The 25,934-nt window shown below is 45.3% G+C and overlaps 2 protein-coding genes across 9 annotated transcripts in view; one reads left to right on the forward strand and one right to left on the reverse strand.

Moving 5' to 3' along the window:
* LOC143528546 (adhesion G protein-coupled receptor D2) overlaps positions 1–15,335 on the forward strand; it is a 65,318-nt gene extending 49,983 nt beyond the window's left edge. For 2 of the 6 annotated variants that reach the window (XM_077024247.1, XM_077024250.1), the window contains exons 24-27: positions 227–421; positions 4,896–4,978; positions 11,796–11,888; positions 13,866–15,335. In XM_077024247.1, coding sequence (XP_076880362.1) covers positions 227–421; positions 4,896–4,978; positions 11,796–11,888; positions 13,866–13,988 — 494 coding nt within the window. In that variant the 3' untranslated portion in view covers positions 13,989–15,335. The remainder of the gene's footprint in view (positions 1–226; positions 422–4,895; positions 4,979–11,795; positions 11,889–13,865) is intronic. The other 4 variants (XM_077024248.1, XM_077024249.1, XM_077024251.1 and 1 more) reach the window with 4 other exon arrangements.
* Positions 15,262–25,934, reverse strand: part of nr5a2 (nuclear receptor subfamily 5, group A, member 2) — a 47,599-nt gene continuing 36,926 nt past the window's right edge. For all 3 annotated transcript variants that reach the window (XM_077024253.1, XM_077024254.1, XM_077024255.1), the window contains one exon: positions 15,262–17,575. In XM_077024253.1, the coding sequence (XP_076880368.1) occupies positions 17,328–17,575 (248 nt within the window). In that variant the 3' untranslated portion in view covers positions 15,262–17,327. The remainder of the gene's footprint in view (positions 17,576–25,934) is intronic.

Consider the following 25,934-nt stretch of genomic DNA (forward strand, 5'->3'; position numbering starts at 1 on the left):
ATATACAATGTTGTTGAAACTCAGCAATACTCAACAATACAATATTGTATTACAACACTGCCACAAACCTTTTGCTTCATAGAACTTTTGCTTCATAAAGCTTTTGCTTCAGCCAGAACTGATCATACTGATCATGTTTAGGTTAAATGTTAATGTTAAACATAGGCTCTTTATTTTTTTGCATTGCCATTGATCATTGTCTTATTTCGGTGTTCTCCTGGCACAGCAGAACACTGTGCATGTGTTTCTGCAGGGTCCTACTGCAGGCAGATGCCACCTGGCCACTTCATCCCAGTCCTGATGCCAAACGAAGCTCTTCAATCAGTGTGGCGCGTCCCTACAGTGGTGACCTCCTCTAACACTGCCTCACATCTCTGCCCTCTGGAGGGACCGGCAGCTGGGACAAGAGAATTTGCGAAAGGTTGGTGAGGGGTCGAGCAGGTAGGGTTGGAGGGTGGGGACCTGGGGCTGGGGGGGGACAACACTCGAAACCAATGGCGCATCAAGACACTTCTCCCCACCGTGGTGGCCGTAGATCAGGACCGGGCTGCTGGAGGATCTGCTGTGGGTGACAGGGGAATAACATCCCTTTCTCTTCAATCGACAGGACCCATAACTCGTACATCCCCAGGGACAGATTGAGAAAGGCAATAGCCAAGGGCTGTGAAGCAGGGATGCTTAGGAGAATTGAAAGTTAAAGAAGCCATGCCTGTCTCTCTCTCCCTCTCTCTCTCTCTCTATATATATATATATATATATATATATATATATATATATATATATATATATATATATATATATATATATGTATATATACACACACACACACACACACACACACACACACACACACACCGGTGTATATATATATCCCTCTTTTTTTCTTTTTCATCCTCTTGGAGACAGACAAAGATTAACTATTTGCAAGAATTGAGGCGTTCTGATCCTGAGAAAATGATGGTGGAGTTTTCTGAAGGGTGGCGAGGAACTTGCCAGGAATGCATGGATGCGTGGGGTTGGTTTATTCCTCAGTCCACTGGAGAAAGTTCTCTCGTTGGAGAGTGGAGTTTGATGGCAGCTCGGCACAGACAGTAAAGCCAGCAGGATAGTGCTGCGTCAGGACGGTCCCGCTGGCCCCGCCCCTGCCGCCCCTCAGAGGACAGCTTTTATAGCCTGATCAATTTCCCAGTGGCTTATTGAATGTCTTTTAAATGGCTTTTTTATTTTCAATTATAACCCACTGTGTCTCAGCTGCCGCAATGAGCCTGCGTTTACACTGTGGGATAATTTAAAACTCTTTTTTAGAAAATTATGCATTTTGTACCTTTAAATTCCTCCTAAGCTATTGTAACAACAATAAAACTTAATGGATTTCTGCATTAAGGCAGAATTAATCAATTAAAAGAAAAAAAAAAACTCAACAAGGAACAGTGGCAGTTAGCTCACCATTGCTCTCAAACATACACCACCGTTGGTTGTAGTGTGTAGTGGTGTCTGTTTTATCATCACTCTCAAACATACACCACCGTTGGCAGGGGATGTAAAATTTCAATGCTCTTGAAGATTTATTGGTTATTAAATTTAACTGGCATTTAGGTATTATCTGGTTGATGAAGGTAAACTTAGACGGGACTTCCAAAGGCATGAGAGGGGAGAAAAGTGTCTGTGGTGATAAGCTTTGGGAATTGATTCCAGAAAAAGTTTGGCTGACGCATTTAGTGCTCTGCTAGTGTCCCTACTGACCCCCCCCCCCCCCATCTCTTTCTGTCTGTCTGTCTGTTTGCCTGACTGACTCTCTGTCTGTCTGTCTCTCCCTCTCACCCTGGACTCACAAAGCAACCTGAAGGTGAAAGAAGTGCTCACCGGAGCTCATTGGAAAGTAGATGTGACAGTAAATTTTTCAAGCCCTCTCTCTCGTGCGCTCTTGCCTGAGATGGGAGATCTTGTTATAGCAGTCAGGATGAGAGGGGGTCAGGGCAGCCAGCCGCTCTGCCTGTTGATGATTGAGGAAAAGAGAAGTAAATTCATTCTGCTCCCGGCACTTTGTCAAGTGCCAGTAGCTTACCGTTGAGAGCCAGTCACCCATCACCGTGTTACGGCCTCAGAGGTCAGCCGTCGCCCATAAATCAGGGAGGGCGTTGCAGCACAGCCAGACGCAACCTCTGGAGCTATAGCCTACCTTCACCCCCCCCCCCCCCCCCCCGATATGAAAAAGAAGCATGGCAAAGCACAGGCCAAAATGGCAACGCCGTTTAGCTCCTCGCTGCATGGCCGTGTAGCAGAGATCGCCGCCTTAAAAGAAAGGCAGCTGCAATTGCACAATCCGTTTCTCTTCCATGACATTGATTGTTTCCATTGTTATCAGAACAAGGGGCAATTAAGTCACGGATTTGTACTGAGCTCCCTCATCGCGGCCATGGACAGTATTGACTTCTGTTTTAACAAAGCCCAGGTCTCTTAAGTGACAATGGTTTTGATTAGTTCTGATGAGCCTCCTTAGAGGATTAATTAAAACAGCAGCAGATGTAGGCCTACAGGTACAGGAAATCATTAGAAAGGGGCCTGGTATGCGAGCACAGATCTCCCAGCATGCAACAGCCATGCAGGGCAAATAAGACACCTGAGAGGGAACAACCTTACAACTTCATCTTATGGAAATTAAAAAAATAAATAAATAAAATAAAAAAGCAACACAGGCGAGCAGGTGTGTTTTTATGTGTGCCGGCCTCGATGTGTGTTTACGTCTGTTCGAAGGCAAGTGTTTGATCGTGAGCCTATTTTCCCGGGTTCCAACCCTCTGTCTTGGTTTTTATAAGGTCTGCCAATGACGATGTGTGAGCTGTAAAAAGAAAAAAAAAGGTCTGTGACTGTTAGTTTTTACTTCTAAAGGCTCCTCGGATCCTTTTGCTTTTTGGATTGTATTCAGTGATGCCATCAAGGGTTTTGACCTTTCGAAAGTTTTGAAAGAAGCAGGTTCCTCCTGCCCTCTGAAGGGAGGAACCCAAAGCAAACAGCGAGAGAACGTCGCCCGAAGGAGCTCTTGTTTTCGTTATAGTTGATTGCTATGTTATAAAATTATCAATATCTCGTGCGGCCATGTGCTAACATTTTGCCGGTGCAGAAGGAGAGAGGGCAGGAAAAAGGATCTGGGGGTTCTGCTGCTGCTTTCAATATTCTCTCCTATTAGACGGTGATTATCCTGCAGGGCCTGGCTTCTCTCACTGTGGGAATGAGAGAGGGCAAGCCAAGACATCATGGCCAGAGTTTTCCAAAAAGTAAAAACTTCCTGAGCCATGTTTTTGCCAATTTTTTGCAATATTGTTTAAAGGTAATTCTCTTGGAAGGTTTAATAGAAACATTTTATTTCCTGTAGTCACTGCACAATTGCTTCACCATCTGATAGCATGTCCCATTTCCCAGCCAAATAGCTTAAAAACTGATAAAGAAAGAAAATGAAAGAAGAAAATGGGTAAATGGTGCAGTGGTGCAGGTTTTTGTGCTGCAGACACTTTCCTGATGGCCACATCATCTCCACAGAGGCGGCCGACCTGCTGACCCCAAGCACAGGCAGCAGACAGCTTGTTCTGTCCCTGAACTGTTGATCTGTGTTTGTATAACAATACACAGCCCAGCACGTCCTCTTCTTACGGGACGAGATGGACTTTTGAAATTTAATTTGAACTATTTCCAGGGAGCCCTCAAGTGAAGGTGAACTGCAGTTGTCCAAACTCACCTAAAAATGATAATTATGATAATCCGCCTTGCTATAATCCATAATGTTTAGTTACTTGTTTAGGGGAGCCACTTTGAGTGCAGGTTACACTGTGCCATCATGTCAGGGTCTCAGGAGGTGATTAATGCTAACACACAGCACTTGAGGGCTATGACCTCAGGGCCCGCGTATGTGACTGTGAGCTGAACTGTAAGAGTGTGAGCAGCTATCGCATACACATGCTACACACTACAACATCGTGCAGCTTTGTGGAAAACGCATGTCATACTTTGGGTAACACACACCACTGTGAGAAAACAGACAGACCACCGCGATCAGCGCGAGAATCCAGAGAAACCAGCGCAGTCCGACTGGACGGGGCAGGGCCTCCGGGCCGAGAGTGCTGGAAGGGGCAGGGCCTACGGGCCTGGAGTGCTGGTCACTACTTTTAATCTAGAAGACTCCAAACAACGGAAAGTGAGTTTTATTCATGTACTGTAGAACAGAAGTGTCAGTGCCTCTGGCTGACCTTAACATGACACAGCATAGCGCGGAAACCTACACCTCACTTAGCTACAGCACACGGAGCTCGGCTGCCTTACGTGACCTCGAGTCAAATAAGCGAGTAAGTACATTTCATTTATAAAGCACATTTAACAAGGGTTGAAACACGTGCTGTATACAAGGACGGTGAACAACAAATTGGAAGGAATATGTTGCAAACAAAGAAGTTTACAAATGTGAAATAAAACTTTAAAATGCTAATGTAGAAAAGGCGCTTTAAAAAGAGCAGTAAGTAAGAGTGTACCACGTCCTCCCTGTACGGAGGAGCTTGTCCACTGATAGCGTTTAAAACAAATGAGTACTTTCTCAACGCTGTACTGGCCAGTGTAGGGATGCTAAAGTTGATGTATCACGGTTCTTTTTTGGTACACAGTGTTTGCTGTTTGTCCGTATAGTAGTAATCGTTAGTCGTTATCATTAGCCACGTCCCATGGCCTTTGTTGCTCAACAGGAAGTACTCGTTCTAAACGTGTGTGATGCTCAGTGCTTCTGTGCAGGAACAACCGTCTTCTCCACGACTACGTTGGCGCCCCAGATTTGAGGTGTGCTGGTTGGTAGTGTTGAAGAAGGCCCTGCCTGCCCAAGATTGATTATGTGATCTTTCCACCATGTCCCACAGGACAGCTAATCCTCCCAGGTGCCCATGGCAACCTGAAAGAAGATTCCTACTGTCATTCCAGCAGCGTCCCCGTGACTGGAGAGGTAGGCCGTCTCCTCACTGCTTAGATGAACTCATCACCTATGTTTGGTTTCTTCACGACACCCTTTTGGCATGTAGTTTCCACACTAAAATACTCAAGGCACACTTTCAGCTTGAATATGTTTAGAGTTGCATGTTACAGAAGCAGTGTGATCCCTGAAGACCGCAGCCCTCTGCTGGTCACCCGAGAACAGCAACAACGCTCCTGCCTCGGGTTGTTTGTAATTGCACCCTGCCAGCTGAACTCAACAGACACACTTTAAAAAACGAGTTGCACTTAGTGAAACCACTCCCAGCCCTTCCCACATGGTTTGTTCTTTTTTTGGGTGGTCCCCATCTCTTCTGTGAGAGGTTGACTTTGGGGCATTGCTTTTTTTTTTTCTCTTTTTTCTCTAGTTGAGATCGAAATATAATACCTAAGTATATACAATTTAGTTCACTAGAGATTTTACATGGAAATTGCTGCTGTTCCCAGAGGTGTGAATCAATTTGAAGTGTGCACGGTGAGGAAGGCAACTCACTCCCTGACCAAGGTCACAGGACTGGGGTAAGCGCTCCTGCGTCAGTAAATCCTCGGGGAGGCGGTGGGGCAGGTTATCTGAAGGGGGGTGGGAGGTTGAGCAGCTCTCTTTGGGGTATGTTGTGATGATCTGCGCAAATCGCTGTTGTCACAGAGCAGCCGATCTCGACGCACAGAACTGCTGATCATTCTCAGCTGTTGTAAAGTCCTGCAGAGCGCAAGGCGGACAGGCCCTGCGTTGTTGGGTGTTTTCATCCATTTAAATTGGTCCAGTGCTGAAATCTCCACATATTGATCCCATTTGACATGGAGAACCTCATACACATCTAATTTGGGCCTTCTGTGTCCTTCAGATTTTTTCAAATCCAGACTCAATAAATACGAAAGCTGCCCCTTTTCACCTAAACATACACAATCACACAATAATTTTCTGTGGAGTAGGGCTTTATAGCTCTCTCTCTCTCTCTCTCTCTCTCTCTCTCTCATGACATACAGTATATGTTATTTTATTGATAAATGTTCCTCAGTATACACGTTGATATGGCATCTTGATATGGATTGTTAGAGAGAAAACCATCTAAGAAATGTGTCCACCAGCAACGCTGTTGTGTTGTTAAGGACTGTTTAGATTCAGGAGACTTGAACTGAGTGACTCTAAGAACTGATTCATGTCTAAAACCAGAGCTTTAATAAGCAAGACAGGCTACTGTGCTATTGGATGTAATGAGACCTCGCTGTGCCCAGACCAGGTGGCCACACAATCACAGTTCAGCATGCAGCGTCCAGGGCTTTGTGGACTTCCACCAGCCAGCCAGTGTGTCGGTCACTCGGGGAGTTGCTCAGTTTCCTGTTTTGGCAGTGTGCGGTTACACATCCTGACAGGAGACCTGCTGTCAGCCGTGGGACCTCTGGCTGGCGGGCTGTCTCCCCCTCACACACTCGCACCACATGCAGCGTCTCTCTCACTCCCCCCAGGGATCTCCTGACTCAGGCATGCTCCTCGACGGAGGCACTGCACTAATTCCTGCTCTGTTTCACGAGTTCACAGTGTCAGCGGCTCTGAGGTCCGCCGTCATGAGAGAAAGAGACAGGAAGACAGATACCAGAACTTCTCTTGACATGAGTGAAATTAGCAATGAGTGGAATATGTATGTCTTCACTCATCTCCAAATACAGTTTGTTGGCAAGAATTGAAGTTCTGAGACTCCATCTCACTCTGTGCTGTGCTTCTCGTGCTGGTCTTGGTAATATTAACCCTCTTTAATGAAACAGTGAGGATAATATGTACAACCTTCACATCCTATGAGCAGCCCTGATACAATCAGCTGAAAATAACCTTTTCACATATAAAGAAAAACATGACATAGTTTAAAACCCAAGTGCAGCTAAGCTCCCCCTTCCCGTCCTCTTTGAAGTGGTGCCCGTTCGTTACTATTGTCTCATATAAAACGATCCTCAGCAAACCGCAGTCTTTTGTTCTGGTGATGTGGCTGGCTGGCGTTAATATGTCCCGGTGGCGTCTCACATCCGTGTTAGACACGGCTGCGGATGTTATTTCCCACCCTGGGGGGAGGAGGAGGTGGGGGGGGGGGGGGGGGGGGGGGGGGGGGGGGGGGGGGGGGCTGGCAGGACACTTGCTCCCACTAATCTGTCAGCGAGTGGAGGAAGAGCGTGGTGTGGCGGTGCTGTTATGTCACGCTGCCCCAGCCTCCTGAGATCTGCTGTGAGTCAGCCTGCAGCAGCAGGACATACGGGACCACCGGCGCTGACCACGCTGCTAATGCAGGACTCTACGGGACGCCGCCACACAGGTGTACTGAGTGTAGCTGGGGCAACTTTATCCTGGTGATTATGTGTTTTTATAAGTTCGGCTGCAGGTGCTGGTGTTTTGCAGGAGATGCCTGCTGAGAGATATCAGAAGTTTTGTCCTTTTCTGCTGATAACTAAACCCTTACAAAGATTAATGCCTTGTTTTTGTGAATGGTTGTGAAATAAAAAAGGCAGGAAACAGTCATCCTGATGTCACTAGCGTGGAGACTGAATGGTAATTAATCATTGATACAGAATGCCATACAGAGGTGTTCATCTGCCCTGGCCACGCCCACTCACCTCCGTACCAATGGAATGCTGGTGGTATGTTTCTGATGGATATTTCCGCCTCTCGTGTGGGTGGGTTGGAGAGTGACACCCATTTCCACTCCCACTAGAGAGGAAGTCACTATCAGAACACAACAGGAAATGAAAAAAGGAAAACAAGCTGACATCTTTTGCTAGGACCTAGCTTTTTGCTCATGAAATCACTTCCTACAGGCCCTGTGTTGACCCCAAGCGTAGGGTTTTATAGCATGTGACCTCTGACCTAGCTGGAGTTCAGTGGATTCAGAGGACCTAAAACCTGTGTAATGGTTAACATTTTGCCACCTAATATAATAAATCTTATTTGACTGTTTTTGGAAAGTACAATTATGGACTTTATAATCCTAGTTAAACATTCAGAAAGTTGTATTTAATGTGATTTTTTAATGTAATAATTTGCGTCACATTAATAAAAAATGATTTGGCACAGCTGAGAAACTTCAGAGAAATTTGTTATAGAGAAATTTTTTGTATCATTCATTATCTGTGCTAACATTACCATTTTACATAAACTTTTAAATAATAAAAGTCATGTTATATGCAGGATATTAAAAAGTTATACTGTGTAGACTGCACAATACACAGTAAATTCACTTATTATACCTAAAGATTAAGATTAATTATTCTATTATACAAAGGAATTTATTTTTATAAGTCTACTGCATGTTGATGGCTCAGCTGTGAAGTCTCTGCTCTAGCTAGGAAAAGAAGTCAAAAATAATGAAAGAAAACATGCAGGCTTTTAGCAGCTAATGCTAGTGAAAGGACCAGAGTTTAGCTCTTATCTCTGGAAACCTCTCTGCTCTTAGTTAATAATAAGTGCATTTTTGAGAAATTGATCTAAGTACACCATATGCAGCAATCCCCAAGACTGAAAAAAATGTCACTTCCTTCCATCCTGCAAGCATTTTCCTGTTTACAGTAAAGTGTGTGTCAGGAGCTTGAGATAAAACCGTTAGATGTGCAGGACACCCACCTGAACATAACCTCTTGTCCATTACATGTATTGTTTGAGCAAGTCACTATACACAAAGAAGAGGTCGTGAAAACCTAAAGCCTTTGGACTGCACCACCATCGCGGCAACAGTCACAGCATAAAAAAAAACCATTTGCTCGTTTGTTGTGTTATTTGTTTTCTTCATCTGCTCATTTAAGGAATTAAAAATGGATGATGCTTCAAATGTGTTAGCGGTGTAAAAGACTTGATGTCTGGAGCCACGCTTGGCTAGCGTGGTCGAGCAGAGGACGGATTAGGTAAATGTATTATTGAAAGACTGGCGGTGTTCGGTGGGTGGGGCTCGTGGGGGTCTGTGGTGGTCTCCTGGTGAAGTCATTAAAGAACCTCACCAGATCTGTGAGGAGACAGTAGCGCTCTCCTTTCCATGCTTATTGAAGAAACTCTCCTGCTACATGTGTGTTCATTATTCATAAATGGCAAATTTCAGGCTGACGTGTATATCAGAGGAGGCTCAGGCTGTCTGATCTTCACCTGTGTGTTCGGTACTAACGGGGCGAACGAATCCCTTAAGTCCAAATATGAGTGATTTTAATGCACACTTTTTCTGTCTGTTTTGCAAGCGCATATATCATATGCGTGACGTCCGGAGTGATTTCTCAAACATATCTTGTTGCAGTTCAGTCACGCTTGATTACAGTGAAAGATGCTCAGTTGAATACCTGATGACAATATGACTCAGTACTCAGATACTGTATAATAGAAACATAATGTTACTGTTTTACAAATGTGCAAATATGAACTTTCTCTAGTACCCGCACAACTTGTCACTACTTACTGGTTTGCTCAGACCTTGAAGTAAGTGTGCGTGTGTGCGCGTGCGTGTGTGCGCGCGTGCGTGCGTGCGTGTGTGTGCGTGCGTGCGTGTGTTTGTGCGCGTGTGTGTGTGTGTGTGTGTGTGTGTGTGTGTGTGTGCGTGCGTGCGTGTGTTTGTGCGCGTGTGTGTGTGTGCGCGTGTGTGCGCGCGTGCGTGCGTGCGTGCGTGTGTGTGTGTGCGCGTGTGTGTGTGCGTGCGTGTGTGCGTGCGTGTGTGCGTGCGTGTGTGTGTGTGTGTGTGTGTGCGTGCGTGCGTGTGTTTGTGCGCGTGTGTGTGTGCGCGTGTGTGTGTGTGTGTGTGTGTGTGTGTGCGTGCGTGTGCGCGTGTGTGTGTGTGTGTGTGTGTGTGTGTGTGTGTGTGTGTGTGTGTGTGAGAGTGAGAGAGAGAGTTGATTGTTTCTTCCTATCACTGCCTTGGACTCTGTCCATATTGCCCATATTGGTATCAGTTCTGTAGCAGGGCTTGGTTTAAAGCCTTCACACTGGGGACTTCTGTAGATCTTTTCCTCTCTTGCTAAAGATGATTGATGTGGATCACCAGCTGTAGTCCTCTGGCCTGCTACATGCCTGCACAGGGTCCATGGATCAGCATGCGTGTACATCAACTCCATCAGAAATCCAGGTGTGAGATGTTCTCACATCAGTTCCAGATTGCATTCTGTTTGAAGATTTTACACTAACATACACTTGAAAAAGTCTCAGTTTTAGATTAATGGAGCTCTTGTGGGTCTCTTTTAACGTTGTCTTGAATTTTAAATATTATTTAGCAAGTGTAGGTTATTATCCCTTATTTGAACTATCAAGAAAAAATAAAATAAAATGTTACAGCAACACTACTCACAAATCACAGGAAATTTTGCGTGACATGGTCACACACCAAGAAGAAAGGCCTCCTACCACCCTGTCAAACACACACACACACACACACACACACACACATTCTGAAGTGCCTGACCATGCTGTGATATTGGGGGTGCACTGGCCTGTCACAGGTCAACGACAGCTTGACGGTCTCGGCCTGCTCTCCCTGCAGGTGACCAGACCCAGTCGGGTTCTCCTGGGGAGGGCGGGATAGATGCGGGCCCTTGGAGACCCTTCACGCTCCCTTTGATGCGGCTGGGCTCCGACCCACGTGACGGGGCACGCTGCGTACCGCCGTGTCATGGTCGTTTGGTGAGCGCAGGTCTCTCCGATATCAAGTGGCCGCTTCCGGGAAGCCATGGCTGAGGTAGAGGCGCTCTGTCTCCCAGGGGCTGCCGGCAGACTAAATAACCGCTTATTTGCCATCATCCTATCTGCTGTTTATGAACAGCTGTTTATCAAAAAAAAGAGAGAGTGAGAGTTTAAGTTTGGGGAAGAAAAAGAAGAAAGTGCTTCTCCTCAGCTCCAGCTGCAGCTGGGTCTCTAAAGCTGTGTCGCCCTCCCTGAAGAAGTCCTTAAATTGCCTTTTTTTTTCTGTCGTTGGTCCCTGTTAAGTATATGTGGAAGGTCTTTTGGCTGGTTTTTGATGTGTGTTTGAGGTATTGAGTAGTATGTGGATAAAGACATCTTATTTAGTGGATTAGTGTAGCAATATGAACAAAAGCAATACAGACCCATGTTGAAATTCAATTCCTCATTGACCTTGAGAAAGAAAAAATTGTGCATACACTACTTCATGGGGGGGTTGGGGGTTTGTCCTCAGATCTAAGAATGTGAACATGGGAATGCTGGTCAACATTCTAGTCATTCCTCAGTAAACTCTATAATTTAAACTCTAATGGTTTATTCTAAAACATTCTGGTGTTTTCTTTGTGTCTGCCTGCCATTTTGTTCACCTGTATTACTTCTCAATTTGTTGGGTATTCTTGTCAACGCTGACTTCCTGAGCTGGAGTTTTATTCTGTGTGTGTGAGACGGAGAGAGTCTGAGGGGCCCCCGGTGCATCAGGCAAGCTGTGGGACCAGGGGCCACTCGCCATATTCTGTTTGATTTGATGCTGCGTGTGCATGAACCCGTGTCTGCTGCCTTCTGCTCTGTTATTTCCTGAGCTTTCCATCCGTGAGTCACAATTCAAGGTTGACCAGCCTCACTGGAGATGGAGTCCTGCTCCACCTCTCCTCCACACAGCTCCACCACATGGGGGTTCTGCAGAGTTCAGCTTTCCCAGTGCGTGTTGGTTCTGTTGTGTTTGGGCCACATTGTGTTGCACATGTGCCTAGTTTCAGTACTTGTCATGTGTCCGTTTGTATTTGTGTGTCTGCATGTGTATATTAATGTCGTTTTTGCAGGTGGGTGTAGCACATTTGCATATTTGGGTTGTGACTGTGCCCATTTGTGTGTCTGGGTGCAGGGATCCAGAGTGCCTTATTCCCAGGATACGGTCTACACCAGAGTGCCTTATTCCCAGGAAACGGGCTACACTGGACCTTCAAGGCTGCCTGAGGTGACCTTGTGTGGCATTTTGAAGCTGATTCATCAAATGTTCTGTGTCTGTGTCTCTCTTACATTGTCAGCCGACAAAGAAACAACCATTGAATGTGGTTGGATTGAATTGGATGAGACACAATAATGCTATGACCTTGTATATACCTATTCCTCATTTTAACGGACTGAACACCTTAGACTATTTGTACATTAGTCTTTATTTAAGAACAATGGCACTTTAGGCATATGTCAGTAGGAATTCAGATCTCAGTATGGCAATGGGTAATCAATCATTTGCTATTTGCTGTGGGTTTTAAGGAAAAGTTTAATTCCAGTCAAAGATTAATTATTAATTCATGAAGAACTACACATGAACCAATAGATTGTATGAGACTGGAAATTTTCATTTAAATATCTCAATGATTCTATGAGATCACTAGAGAAATTATGAGAAATTAAACTTCGCAACAAGGGTGCTGCACCTGTGCAAATGGGTTCTCAATCATATAAGTTGGTCGGATCATTACAGATTATCCAGTCACCCAAGCAGCTCTGACAAAAAGTCATTTATCGTGCCTGACTGGCAGTTTGAACTGGTCTAGTGTAATTATGCCCTCAGATCACGGAACTTTAATCGCTGTTACAAAGATGCCCAGGCAAAGATGAGTGGGAAAATAGAGAGTTTTTGAAGACTGAACGCGACCATTTTAACAGAACGACATGTTTGAATTAGATGCTGGAGCGCTGGCTCTAAATGGATTTCTGAAGTGGTTGTTTGTGGGGGTTTTCAATCGGACGTAACCTTGAGTCTGTTTTTTTTATTTATGGAAGGTCTGTAGGATTTAAGTGCCAGTATAGCATGAAGACGCTGAATACATACACTTCGTTTTCTCTCCCTCTCTCTCTGTCTTTTTGTCCTGGTTTTAAAATTGAAAATTCTGCTTCTAAAGTTGCACTATTGTCCAGGTAATTAATGGAATGCTGAGAGCGAGGTCCAGGTGCTTAATTTTTTTCCCCTTTTCTAATGACTAATAAGGATTGCAAATACAGGTTAGTGCTTTTGGGGTTCCTCTTTTTATATAAATCTATGCATAATACATGCATTTAAATGAAAGGACTCTGACCTTGGTGGTAGTTCATTTCAAATCCACTGCATTTGTTTTGCATGCTGAGGTTAGGTTTAGCATAACAATCAAAGTGATTCTATTTAAAATGCACCTATTAATTCTTACATTTCAAATGCTTAAAAGTTTGGAAAGGATTGGAATAGCAGTTCTGCGCTACTCCAAAAGTTTATTTGGAACTAATAGCTTAACCTTTTACTTGGTCTGTAACCAAGCATTGTTGTGTTTTCTCTGACATACACTTTGGTAAGTCTTTGCTGTCTTTTAAACTTATTCAAGCAGACTTAATATCTGTAAAGTTTCTGCCCTTCTTGTGCTTCTAGCGTGCAGTTGGCTGAAATTCTGAGCTCTGGCATCGGTACCCAGCCTTCATACACCCTAACCCTAACCCTAACCCTAACTCTAGTGCAGCAGGGTAATGCTATGGGTCTCAAAATGGAGGGCCTTACTAAATCTTGTGGCTCTGTCAGCGTCGTGCTTCAACCGAACACTGAAACAGATGTTTATGTTCCCACCCCGTTGCTATTTTTGACTGAGTGGCATCTTCATTGACGCTAGGCTGAGAGATATCTGATCCTTCGTGAGTCTGTTCCTGAACAACGGCCAAAAAATAAACAAGTGGAGTAAAGTAATGTGTGCCTTGTGCCTCGTGCGTGATCTTGATTTGAAACGCATAGTACTTGGTATCGCTTTCACACAGGCATGCTTTGAATATCTGGTGTCCCTTGGCTCTGGTATGCACTGTTACTTTTCTAAGACTTGTTCATACAGCCAAAGGCTTGTGCCACCGAGGGTAATTTTTTTGTAGCTTTTCCTTATTTATTTAACCAGAGAACGCAACGTCCTCCTTTTCATGTGTGATGTTCCTTTAGGAGCAGCCTCTGGGGGGTGTAGCAGACTCGTGCAGTCTCCATGTTCCCGTGGACGCTGAGCTGATGTCCTGTGTGGTGTCACACTCAAGTCTTCAGCAGCACGGTCGTCCGCAGCGCCTCTAACGCTCTTCCCTTCTGCAGCCCACATGCGTTTTGTGAGGCACCTTATTCGTCCGGATTGTCCATGTGCCTGTTGTAAACATGCATGATTTGACCTTGCTTTACAAGTTATCAGAGACAAGACCCCCTGAAATGTAATGCTGTATATAGGGGGTAAAACACTGTACATGAAATAATGCTATTTCATACAAATTTATATTTTCCCACAATACCTTTTGGATTTAAGATCAAAATGACCAGGACTGAACACAGGGACTCTTGGCTTTAAAGTATTAGATTTTTTAAATGTAATAACTCACTTTATTTAGAATATGATAAGCAAGTTATAGCCTTAAGTTATAACTTCTGATCTCTGTCCGTGCCATGTATGTTTTGATGAGAGCAAAATGTATCAAACACATTTTACAACGTACATATTTAGAGTTGATATATTTTCAGTGATTGTTATTTGTTGAGGTGTCATATGACCACTTTTTTTTTTTAATTAACACCTTGAAATTATTTTACCCAATATACTTGTTTGGTATTATCATGCTACATTGTTAATCACAGCAGTCTTGAATTTGTTTGATTTCTAACTACATGCTGAATGTACCTCTACCTCTCTACCATCTACAACTTCGTATTTGCAAGAGCACAATAAGGAAATATTCAGATTATTTGCATAATAGTAATTTATTGAAATCTGAGAGATAGAATTCACCAGCTTTTAAGGAACTGTAGTGACAGGAAGTGACTCAGACCGTGGCGTTCGGGGCGTGTGAAGTAACTCCCAGTCTCAGTGCTCAGAGGTTTCTGAGCACCGAGGCAGCCACAGAACTTCGGAGGGAAGGAAATTGTATGGGAATAAAGGGCAAACAGGAGATTCAGGTTTAAGATTGTGTGTTCACATGCAAGGAATTTAAAACAAATGGAGGATATATCTGATGCTTCCACTAAACCCACTAACACTAGTTGTATTGGTGCAAAACTAAAAAGGTTAACAAAACTGATGAGGCAAAGTCTCATTGAAAAGAAAGTAAAGAAAAAAGCAAGAATGTGAAATATATGAATGTTTGGATTTAAATATTAAAACAAAAGGCAATGTGTGTATTTCTTGGTACATAATTTTGAGCAAACTGGTTTAGTATTCTGATGTTTGCAGAAAGTTAACTATTTTACACTAGTTTGTGAGACAGAATCCATCGTATGTCATGAGTAGATATGGGACACGTTTTTGTAAACCCTTGTTTGCTCTTTTTATTTTTTACAACACTGATTAAACGTGACAAAATGATGATGCTAATATGTAAAACAACCTTTTATTTTTGTGTGCATGTGAAAATTCAATAAAAGTGATAACCATGGTAATTATTTTAATTAATGACTGAAACCAACATTAAGTGGCAATATTGATTATTGTCCCAACACTAATCACGACCCAACATTTATGTAAGACATCCATAGCCTTCCAGCTGGCCATGTGGAATGCCACACTGATCAATAGATGAAGATAAAAGCTCAGAGCTGTTGTCCATTCATTGTGATGCAGAACAGGTAATTACAGGTCAAAGGACTGATGCTGTCTTTGGTATAGAACACAGAACTGATGGACGGGTTATGTTTGAAACCCTACTTGTAGAAGAGGGTGCATCGCTTCACTTAAACACAGCCCTCCTTATTTTACAGGGATGAACAGAGGTTTCATGTAAATAACTGGGATCACTTTTTAGCTCCTCAACTGTGTCTTGTATATACATTTTTGAAAACATGCTTTAGTAAACACATTGTATATGACCTCCTCCTGCTTTAAACACACATGGGTGAAACCAGGACTCAATAAATTATGTTTATCTTTAAGGTTAACCAGTGACATACATTTAGAAAGTAGAACATAAAATAATGTTCTACAAAATAAAGTTGACAGAAGAATGCAAGCACGATCAGCGAAAAATTGATCAAAATGTTCAAAAAGTTTGAAACACAAATATTAAGTGAGATTCCTTTCTGATTTTAGTGTCTCACGACATAATTAAGTACTGGTCAAGATTAAAACTGTACACACACACACACAAAACAAAAACAAACAAACAAAAACAAAAGAACAAAAACATTTTCTTTTTTTATAAGAAATCATTGCTTTGCAATTTACCTCACCTTCAATTTACATCACAGTTCTCTCCCACATGACCACATGAATGTAAACACCTCTTGTCTCTTCTTAATTGTATTACATTAATACTTAATATATATACTTTTTTATTTTACATGTTATAGTTCACATCAGCACAGTTAGCTAGCATGGTAATGAAATAAGGCAAGACTCACATAACTGTGACATCACAAATTCATAATACTGATAGTTAAGGTCGGTGTCTTTTCTGTGTTCTGTTTTGTTCTGCTTTGGTCTTGTTTTGACTGAGGCAGTATTTCTTCAGCTTGGCTCTGGAACCATGTATTCCAACTTCTGGTCAGAGGAGGGGCTTAAGAAGAAGCTAGGATCATCATCTTGTGTTTTCTCTCCATAACCGAACTGGTAAAATCATGTTGGCAAACTGAACTATGCTATAACTAATTAATGAAAACAAGTTTGTTTTGAGATAAAAGCTTAGAAATTGATTTTTTTTGTGTGTGAGGGAAGGATTCGGCATATATTAGCCTCTAGAGTACAAAGAAGAAGTGCCTGCCATTCTAAAAGATACATACTGTGTGTCAGGTTTTCGCCTTATGCCTTGATGCACATGTTTTGGTGAGGGGCTGCAGACTGGTCTCTGTAGTGGCACAGACGTGGGCGGGGTGAGATGCCAGCTAGATCAGTTCGCCTCATGCCACAAAGCGACCTCTGCCGTGACTTGTGTGCCTTAAAACAGACATTAGGGAGCCATTTGGCTGAGTGTGAATTGTAATAAAGGTCCAGTGCTGGCAAAGCAGTTCATTCTTGGATGAGGTGTCACACAGCGTCATCTTAAACCCTTCAGCTTCTGTCTTAGTGAAAGTTAGTTCAGCTGCTCATGAAACCACACAATGACTGATGCTCGCGCTTTGAGATCAGAAGTCATTACATCACAGGTGGTTTGTTTCATTTTGTTTGATTGGTGGGTTGGGGTGACGGGGGTCCCTGCCAAACTCTCGTTTTCAAGTGTTCATTTACGCTCCTGTTCATTTACTGCTCCCTGTTTGGCCCAAACCACGGAATCAACATGAACCATGCAGGACACCGTAAAGATACCACAGAGTCATGGCGCAAGGGCATCTGAGCGTCTGGAGGCTCTGGTGGTGGGCGGCGCTCAACTGTTGGGGCACCGCTGGGAAGGACGGGCGTGGCTCGCTGAGATGCCGGACGTCCTCGCTCTCCGATGGCTTTCAGGCCCGTTTTGCGTGGAGCATCTCGATGAGCAGGTTGTTGCAGGGAACGTCCCCGTTCAGGTGCTTGTAATAGAGGTACTCCTCCGCCTGCAGGCTGATGGCCCGAATCTCGGGTAGCCGCAGAAGCAGCTGGCCGAACTTGTCCGTCTGCTGAGGGTAGTTGCACATGACGTAGTCCAGCAGCGCGGCGTTGACCTGTTCCTGAACGCTCTCCACCAGGTGGAAGTTCTCCAAGTTCTTCACGTCTGGGGAGAGGAGAAGCAGACGGATTTCATGAAACGCATGCACTCATCTTTGGCTCTGAACCCTTTCTGCTCAGATTTTTCTCAAGAGGTTTGGAGTGAAAAGGGAATCAAGTGGGGGAAAGAGATCTCCAGAGACGTCTTGCCGCGGAGAACGTGAATTATGCAGATACATGAAGGCCTTGCAGCGGTATAGCTATTAGTCCCACAAAACACAAAAACAGATGTGAAATGGAACAGTCCTGCTCAAGAAGGTATCTCGGAATTATTGTATAGATCTCTAAATGAAACTCTGTAAATTACATGATTTAGAAACTTTTGGATTTTATGCTTAAATATGCCAGCAAAGCAGCGGTATCTCAACACTACCTTCTTGTACAGGATCTTACAGTGTGAATGATATCTGACACAGGGGGGCCAGCTGTATGTGTTCTGTAGCGTCACATGAAGGTCTACCTGGATAAATGGCTGGCGGTGTAATGTATGAGGCACTAATGAATCCCTGGTGTGTGGCTAAATTTAATCAGGTTGGAGGGGCTGCACCATGTGATCTTTTATTAATTCCTTTGACCCGGGGTTGAAGCATGGTTGTTGCTGTACCCCTATCGCTGTGCGCAGACGGGTCCCGGGTCCCTGCTCCCTCCCTCGACACCTCCCAGCCACTGTGAAAGGAGCCGGACCCGCCCGGCCAGAGCTAATGAGGCAGCTGGCTGTCCGCTCTCCCGCCCCGAAAAATAATCTCCACTGGCTCAGCCGCCGGATACTGGGAAAAAGGGGGGGGGGGGGTGTAACGGGGGTGGGGGTGGTGTTACAGCAGCGTGTAATGAGGTCTGTAGAACGAGCAGCGAGTCCTTCATGGTTCCAGCGAGGATGTTCTCCCTGACCCCTGGGTGACACCGGTGGGCAAACTCGGGATAGGGGGCGGCAGTGGATGACTAATTACAACGCTCCTGCTCCACCCCTGCGATTTTAGTCATGGCCAGAAAGAAATAAATACAAACAAAAAAACGACACGGTCAACAAACAAGATGCGTTCATAGCCCCCGTCGATTGTGTTTGGGAGGGGTCGGCTGTGTGCGGAGGGCTCTCGTCCGAGCGCTTCTGAGGAGCACTGCGCAGAAGGTCAGGCCGCACGTCCGTCATGGCAAGCCAGGTTTGCGACACGGGGGAGAGGTCGGAGGTGAAGCCGCCTCACTGTTCACACAAACCAACCCACTGCCCTCATTACACCCACTGGGTAAGAGGACTGCATGAAAAATGTTACCATGGCTTCTCAGCCCAGATTTCTCAGGCTACATGATGAATGAAAGAATAAAAGTTGGCGAGGGGGATCAGAACTGAACTACAGAGATTACCAGACTAATTAAAGAAATATTATACAAAAAAAGATTTTAATTGCTAATTATTGTGAGACTGCTTTAGAACATGGAAAAAAAAGGATGGGGTTTTATAAAACACAACTGATCGACAACTTGATCTCTTCTCCCCTATGCAAGTAAGAATCGCTGTTTGTTTAATTTTCTCCACAGGAAGAAACACAATCATGCACTGCTGACAGCAAAAAAGACAGAGAGAGAGAGAGAGAGAGAGAGACAGAGAGAGAGAGAGAGACAGAGAGAGAGAGAGAGAGAGACAGAGAGAGAGAGAGAGAGAGGGAGAGAGAGAGAGACAGAGAGATAGAGAGAGAGAGATAGAGAGAGAGAGAGAGAGAGAGAGAGAGAGAGAGAGAAAAGCATCAGTTGCCATTCAGTCAAAGCAACGCACGGTAAGCACTCAGATCTTCTACCTCGACGTTTAGCCACTGTGGGACTAATTATGAACTTTTTTACATGAGCCTGTGTGTGCGGCTCTGTGCAGCTGCTCCAGACCCGTAGGTTCTGCTCAATGTGCTGCTCATTTCACTGGCGATCACGCCAGACGACACCCCCCCCCCCCCTCCTTTCACCGGGATGTGTTTTTGTCTTTCTTGTTTTAATTAGATAGGATTTTCCCAGTGGAAAAAAAAAGACCCAGAAGGGATAAGGGAATTCATCCAGCTACCCCAACAAGCCTCTTAGGGGCTGATGGAAATATAATCGCAGCGTGAGCCGCCATGAATCCAAATGTATTGTACACATACAAACCACGTGATGTTATGACTGGATTTACTGCCAAAAAATATATTATTACTGGAGCATGTAAAAGATATAAAATGATGCTCTCTGTTGTATAGTTATTATCCATTATTGTTCACTGACGCCCTACAACCAGTGTGTATTGATTTCATTTTACTGGTATGCATATTGCAAATGAAGATACACTTGGGTATGGATTTTCACCTCTAATAGTTTAATCAATGACCAATTAAATCATAGCAGGACATTTGAAAGGCAAATGATGAAAGCCCTGACGTGCAGGAGGGCTGCAGACACGACGACATCCTCTCAGAGCGTGACAGCAGTGATCCTGATGGAAAAACATGCTGTTTGGCAGCACGGCAATGAAACCTAACAGGCTAATACCGTGGGGGCGGCCCTGCGTGCGTGTGTATAAATCTCCTGCAGGGGGCGCTGCAGGGTTCAAAGAGCAAGGTGTGCCTTGTGCGTTTTCCGCTTTTGCTTTTAGCGGTGCGCTGTAACCGGGCGCCGTCGCTCCTGTTCATCATTAACCCCAGCGCCCGGCGCGCACCAATCAGAAAGGGGGGCGGTGCTGCTGCTGCCCTCTGGCCCAGAGTCAGGACGGCGAGGCCTCCCACCACCCCGCCTGCCACGCCACTGCCTGGAGGGGACCACGGTCAACGTCCACCTGCTCACCTTCCAACAATATTTACCCCACTGCTGATTCCAGCCTTTTCCTTAGCTTATAGGAACTGGAGAGCAAAAGAAGGTGTTACAATGTGCATGTGTGCATAGAATTTACAAATATGCTCAATGGTTTTTCCAAGATGAAATACTAATGTGTATTATATTACCATAATATAGGAATCCTATGTATGTCCACTTATTAGTCCCCTCTTAGTCCTGTTATTCCTTCTGTCTCTTTGGCCTGTTGTTAATTAAACAGCTACTAGTCTGTAGGCCTGTTTCACCTTCTCCTCTCCTTACGATGGAGTCCATGAACATCTCAAACATCCACCTGCTGGTTGGTCTCACTGCCACCACTCCCACACCACCTGCAGCTTTAGAGTAAATCATGCGCTAGTGTTTCTCAACATGAGCGCTGGAATACTACTGAATTATTCTACCTATCTTTATTCAAATCACCTTGTGTAAATGCCATCATCAGTCCTAACTTAAAGATGGCGCCCACGTTAGTTCGTCTGCTGGTCAAATCTTCCCAAGCTACCAAAGTGGCTTGAACACTCATTACGAGCATGACGCCAGCTGTCCGCAGGTCGTCTTCTGCTGTCAATCAAACTTTCAGTCCCTCTTTATCTCTATCTCACTCTCCGTCTCTCCCCTATCTCTCACTCTCTCATTCCCTCCCTCTCTCTCTCTCTCTCTGTTAATGATGCATATCAATGACTCGAGCTCTTGCCTTCTTTCTTGAAGGGACGTTCCTCCTAACTACGCCGTGAAGAGCCAGAAGGAACGAGCTGGCAGAATAAAGCATGCAAGCTCGATCTGCTCCTCCCTGGTCAAAGTGGCCCGCTGGGCCCGTGGAGGCCGACACTATGAAAGAGAATTAAACAGGACAGCTGCAGCTGGGGATGCATTAAGTCCAAAACTCCGCCCGTCGCTGTTGGGTTAAGCAGGTAGGAGAGGCGTCCCGGTCGCCCAAGGATGGGTTTGATTCCACTCGCCACATTGGGGAGTTGGGGGCAAAAGCCTGGACTGGGGGTGGGGCGAGGTGGATGATGGGTGGTGGAGGGAGAAAAATGCTTTAGGTGTGATGAAATAAACAGGAGAAACTTGGGCCCTTCTGTGTCTGTGAGGCGTGTGGCCTCTTCTCCAGAAGAGAAACAAATTTGCATCTGGTTATTCATCACTGGTTATGAATCTGATTTGAGTATTATTAAGTGCTTCATGCTCCATGAGTATCTACTACATAATTTATTTTGGTATTAAATAAAGGCACAAAGCAATATAGCCATATCAATATTATTGTTTCCTTATGTATCTGCTAACCAATGGAGGAAAAGATCTCCGCAACTAACAGCAGGGTCTGAGGTGTTTTGTTACTGCTCACACGACTGGCCTCTAGTGTCCTCTGCGCTGATGAACCTTTGACCATACCTGCCACTTCAGAAATCCAACATTCAGGCCAGTGCGAAGACGCCACCATCAGAACTGCTATCTTACCCAGGAACTTACAGCCAGGGCTCAGAGAAGAACGCTGTCTGAATGACTGCAGCCATCCGGCAGTGCTGGTCTGTGTGTGAGGAGGCTGTGATCCTCTCTCCCTCATGATAGACAGCACCAGACTGCTACTCGAGCACGACGCCACAGTGAAGAGGAACAAGACTGCGATGAAGGAGGAGGCTGATGATGGCGTGGCCGGTTTCAGATCCAAGACCAAAGGAAGCGCTCCATGATGTAAAAATGGGAGGGCCAGGAAATGAACATGTCGTCAGTGTTTCTGAGATGAGGATGACGATACTCTTGCTTTTTTTTATTTGTGTGGATCTGGTAGTTCACAGAAATCTCTCTTTAACACCTTCAACCCTCTGTCTCTCTCTACCTCAGAGAATGAACCCTCTGCAGGGTCTAGTTTACATTCCGTCCACTTTCACACCCGGTAATTTCATGCACACAAGAGTGACGGGGCGCGTCAAAAGCTTCTTGTTTATAATAACGTGACAGAAAATCATTAGGGGGTCAAGTACCCACACATCTCCCCCTAAAGTCCTGGAGCAGCCCAAACACTGGCCATAGTGCAAACCACACACCTAATGAGGTCATTAAAGGCAACCTCCCATCAATATCTTTTTTCTTATTATTTTCCCCTCTTTTTGACAAATTTGAATTAATAATTCACCAGAGTGCCTGGGGATGTATATTTTGTGAGTGAAGGACAGTTAATCCATATCAAGATTCCACCCCTCCTCCCTCCCTCACACACACACACACACACACACACACACACACACACACACACACACACACACACACACACACACACACACACACACACACACACACACTATGTTGCTTCTGTTCTCCTTTCTAGTCAGACTATCGAATGTGGCTTATGCTGACTAAAGAACAGATCTTATGCATCTCTCCAAATATGTCCCCTCCTCCAAACAACAGCAGCAGAATGCTCTATGATGAGAGCCAGGAGGCCAAACAGGGGTTTAATTTATTCCACCATGTTAGTAGCTTCTGCTCTCTAGTAGCTCAAGGGTAATATAACATGACATGTTTGTAAGCTGCCTGTCAAAGCTAGGCTAATTTATGTTGCAGCAGACTGTACGTTTCCAGCAGATCTGTTAATAGGAGGAAAACGATATCTAACGTCCTTATGCCGACACAAGGGTGACATGCCACGCCAGATATGACAAATTGAACAATATGTATAATTAATTTGGCCCACTCTTTATTTAATACAGTGAATCAGAGCTGAACAAGAGAAGCCAGACCTCTGGTGATCAGTTATTCTCCCATTTCTCAACTGCCAAAACCGTCTATCTATTCTGAGGCAGTACTGGGTGATTATTAGGCAGACAATGGAAAACAATCAGTAAATTCTCCAAATAATTAAGATATAATAAAATAAGTATACACACACACACACACACACACACACACACACACACACACACACACATATATATGTGGGTTCGTAAACTAAGTATTTATTAGGCTACATTGTGTGGTTTATTTAGCATCAGTGTGTTATTCATACTTGGAGAGGCATCCCGTCTAGAAATGGCCATTCTGTAGAAACAACGGCAGGTGAGTGTGAACTAAAAGTGCCTTCCACCAGCAGCCTTACACACACACACACACACACACACACACACACACACACACACACACACACACACACACACACACACACACACACACACACACACACACACACACACACACACACACACACACCTCAGCTTGACCTTACCGAATGCTTTCCATTCTTACGAAACTCCTCCCCCTAGCCGGGGCTGATATTGAACTGACCTGTTATTTTTATAAGCGTCTCTGAAGAGTAAGCCCTCCGACGACCCCACACATGGTGCTGGACGGGCCTGGTGTCCCGGTTTAACGTTACAGGAAGACTTGATGATGCTGCATTTTTTCCAGGGGCAAGACAGTGCTGGCATTCCAAAGCTTTGTTGCTTTAAATATACAGCAGCACACGCGAGAGGTGGGGGGGTGGGTTTGGGTTTAGAGAGGACAAGAGGGGGCGCCGTAGCACCTGTCATCTCGTTCGGGCCATGTGGTGATGGCTCTGGTTTCACAGGCCTGAGTTCAGGGGGTGGTTGCTTTGTCCAAAGGTAGGAAGCACAAACTTTGTGACGTCTTGCTGAAGCATCGGCAGCAAGATGAATGCTGTCAGCACCCTTCAGCTGGGGGTTTCACATCAAAATGTCACAGAAAAAAAAATGACAGCTATTTCTTATTTTTCCAGTACTGTAAAAACGGCAGTAGCTATTAAATTGATATTATTGAGGGATGTTAACCACTGAGAGATCTGGCAGTATCACATTACACATAACTATTGAAGCAACCCTCTCTTTACTATACTACACTTGTATTCAAAGCCCTGGGAAGTTATAAAGGTTACTTTTCTAATGCTATACTTTGCTTTGGAGGCCATACTACGTCTGCACTGCAGATTTTTTTTACACAGATTTAGTGATTTTTAATCTGCAAAGGTTTTATGCAAGCAGCCCCACAAACCAGATTAACAATCATTTATACACGTGTTGGTCACTCCACGCGTCCTCATCTGCGGTCAGTGTGCATTTGACCTGGGGCCCCGTGGGTACGAACTGCTGCTTCGTGTGTTTTTCTCCTGTGTGACCGGCGGGGCTTTTTATGGACGGCCATGGCACAGAAATCTTTCTGTGGGATCGATTGAGAAATGACAAGCGAGGAGCGGGGGAGGGGCCCCGAGGGTGGCGATGAAGCTGGCGTAACACACTTATCTGTGTTTGAGCGCAATGTTTAAATACCGACAGCCACCTGATCGATAGAGCCGTCCCCACGGCGACCATTGCTTTGGCAACAGCCCTGACCGGCAGGCCCGGGGAAGCCGTCCCGAAGATGCGCGTTTTAATTGGTCGGGGCCGGGCCGGCGGAGTCGGACCCGCCCGCGCCCGTTACAGAACACCGGCATCCGGGAGCTGAATAACACCTCCAGCAGCTGCCGCCCACATGAAAAAGAAAACAAACTTAAGGAAAACTCCACGAGCATGCGGGCAGTAGCATCAACAACGGGCCCCGTTTCCAACGGACGGAGAGCACAAAGTGCTGTTGCCAGCGCGAATAATAAACTTCGGCCCATTGATCGGGGGGGAGAGACAAAGGGCCGGTGTGTTTGTGCGGGAGCTCTCATGAATGTTTAAGGGGACTCGGCTCTCGGTTCCTCTTTACCTTCCCGTCTTCAGACGCTTCCATCCCGCTTCACATGATGGACAGGAGCTACAGCCTATTTTCATTTCAAATTTCCTCCGTGTAAAACGGATCCATGCGAGGCTTAAACTACGATGCCGCGCGCGACCGGGAGGACCGGGAGGACCGGGGTCGTTAGGGACGACCCGCAGAACGAGAAATGAAATGCAGAGTTGGAGCTGATCCAAATTATTGATGTTGTTTGGAATGCGGCTTGGCTGGGAGGATTAAAGGGGGGGGGGGGGGGGGGGGCAACACAGCAATGTGCAGAGGCAGGCAGCAAACATGCCGGCACTCGTGTGATTGATTTTTTCCAGTGCAGGTATCAGTTAGGATGCGGCTGACGTGTGGAGCGGGTCGTGGGGGCCGCCGGCCCCGCTAAGCAGCCCAGATGCGGGTCACCCCGTGCGGTATGCAGCCACTAATAAAAGTTGCCCATTGATTTTCTGTAGTCGCTTGTAACTGTTAATGTTGATACATCAATAGCCAAAGGAAAGCACAGGGCTTAATAGGAGGCTGAGAATGTGTGGGGTCGAGAGGGCTGGGCGCTAAATCAGAGTGCACCCCACCCCGATCGATAAGACAGTAACTGCAAGTGTCCCTTTGCTTTCCTAATGTTTTATAATAAACTGACAGGTTGTAATAAGGGTGTGGGAGAGCGGGGGTGAGCTGCTGAGGGTAGAGGTGTGTGTGGGGGGAATCGCATCATCTGGGGGAGAAGCGAACCTTTTCTAGATGTTTCGTGAGTAGTGACCCATTAAGCACTTACTGTAGTACGGCCAGCAGAGCATCAAAGCCTTCCAGCTACAAAACCTGTAGAACTG

This window comes from Brachyhypopomus gauderio, chromosome 12 (assembly GCF_052324685.1).
Source record: "Brachyhypopomus gauderio isolate BG-103 chromosome 12, BGAUD_0.2, whole genome shotgun sequence".
Taxonomy (NCBI): Eukaryota; Metazoa; Chordata; class Actinopteri; order Gymnotiformes; family Hypopomidae; genus Brachyhypopomus; species Brachyhypopomus gauderio.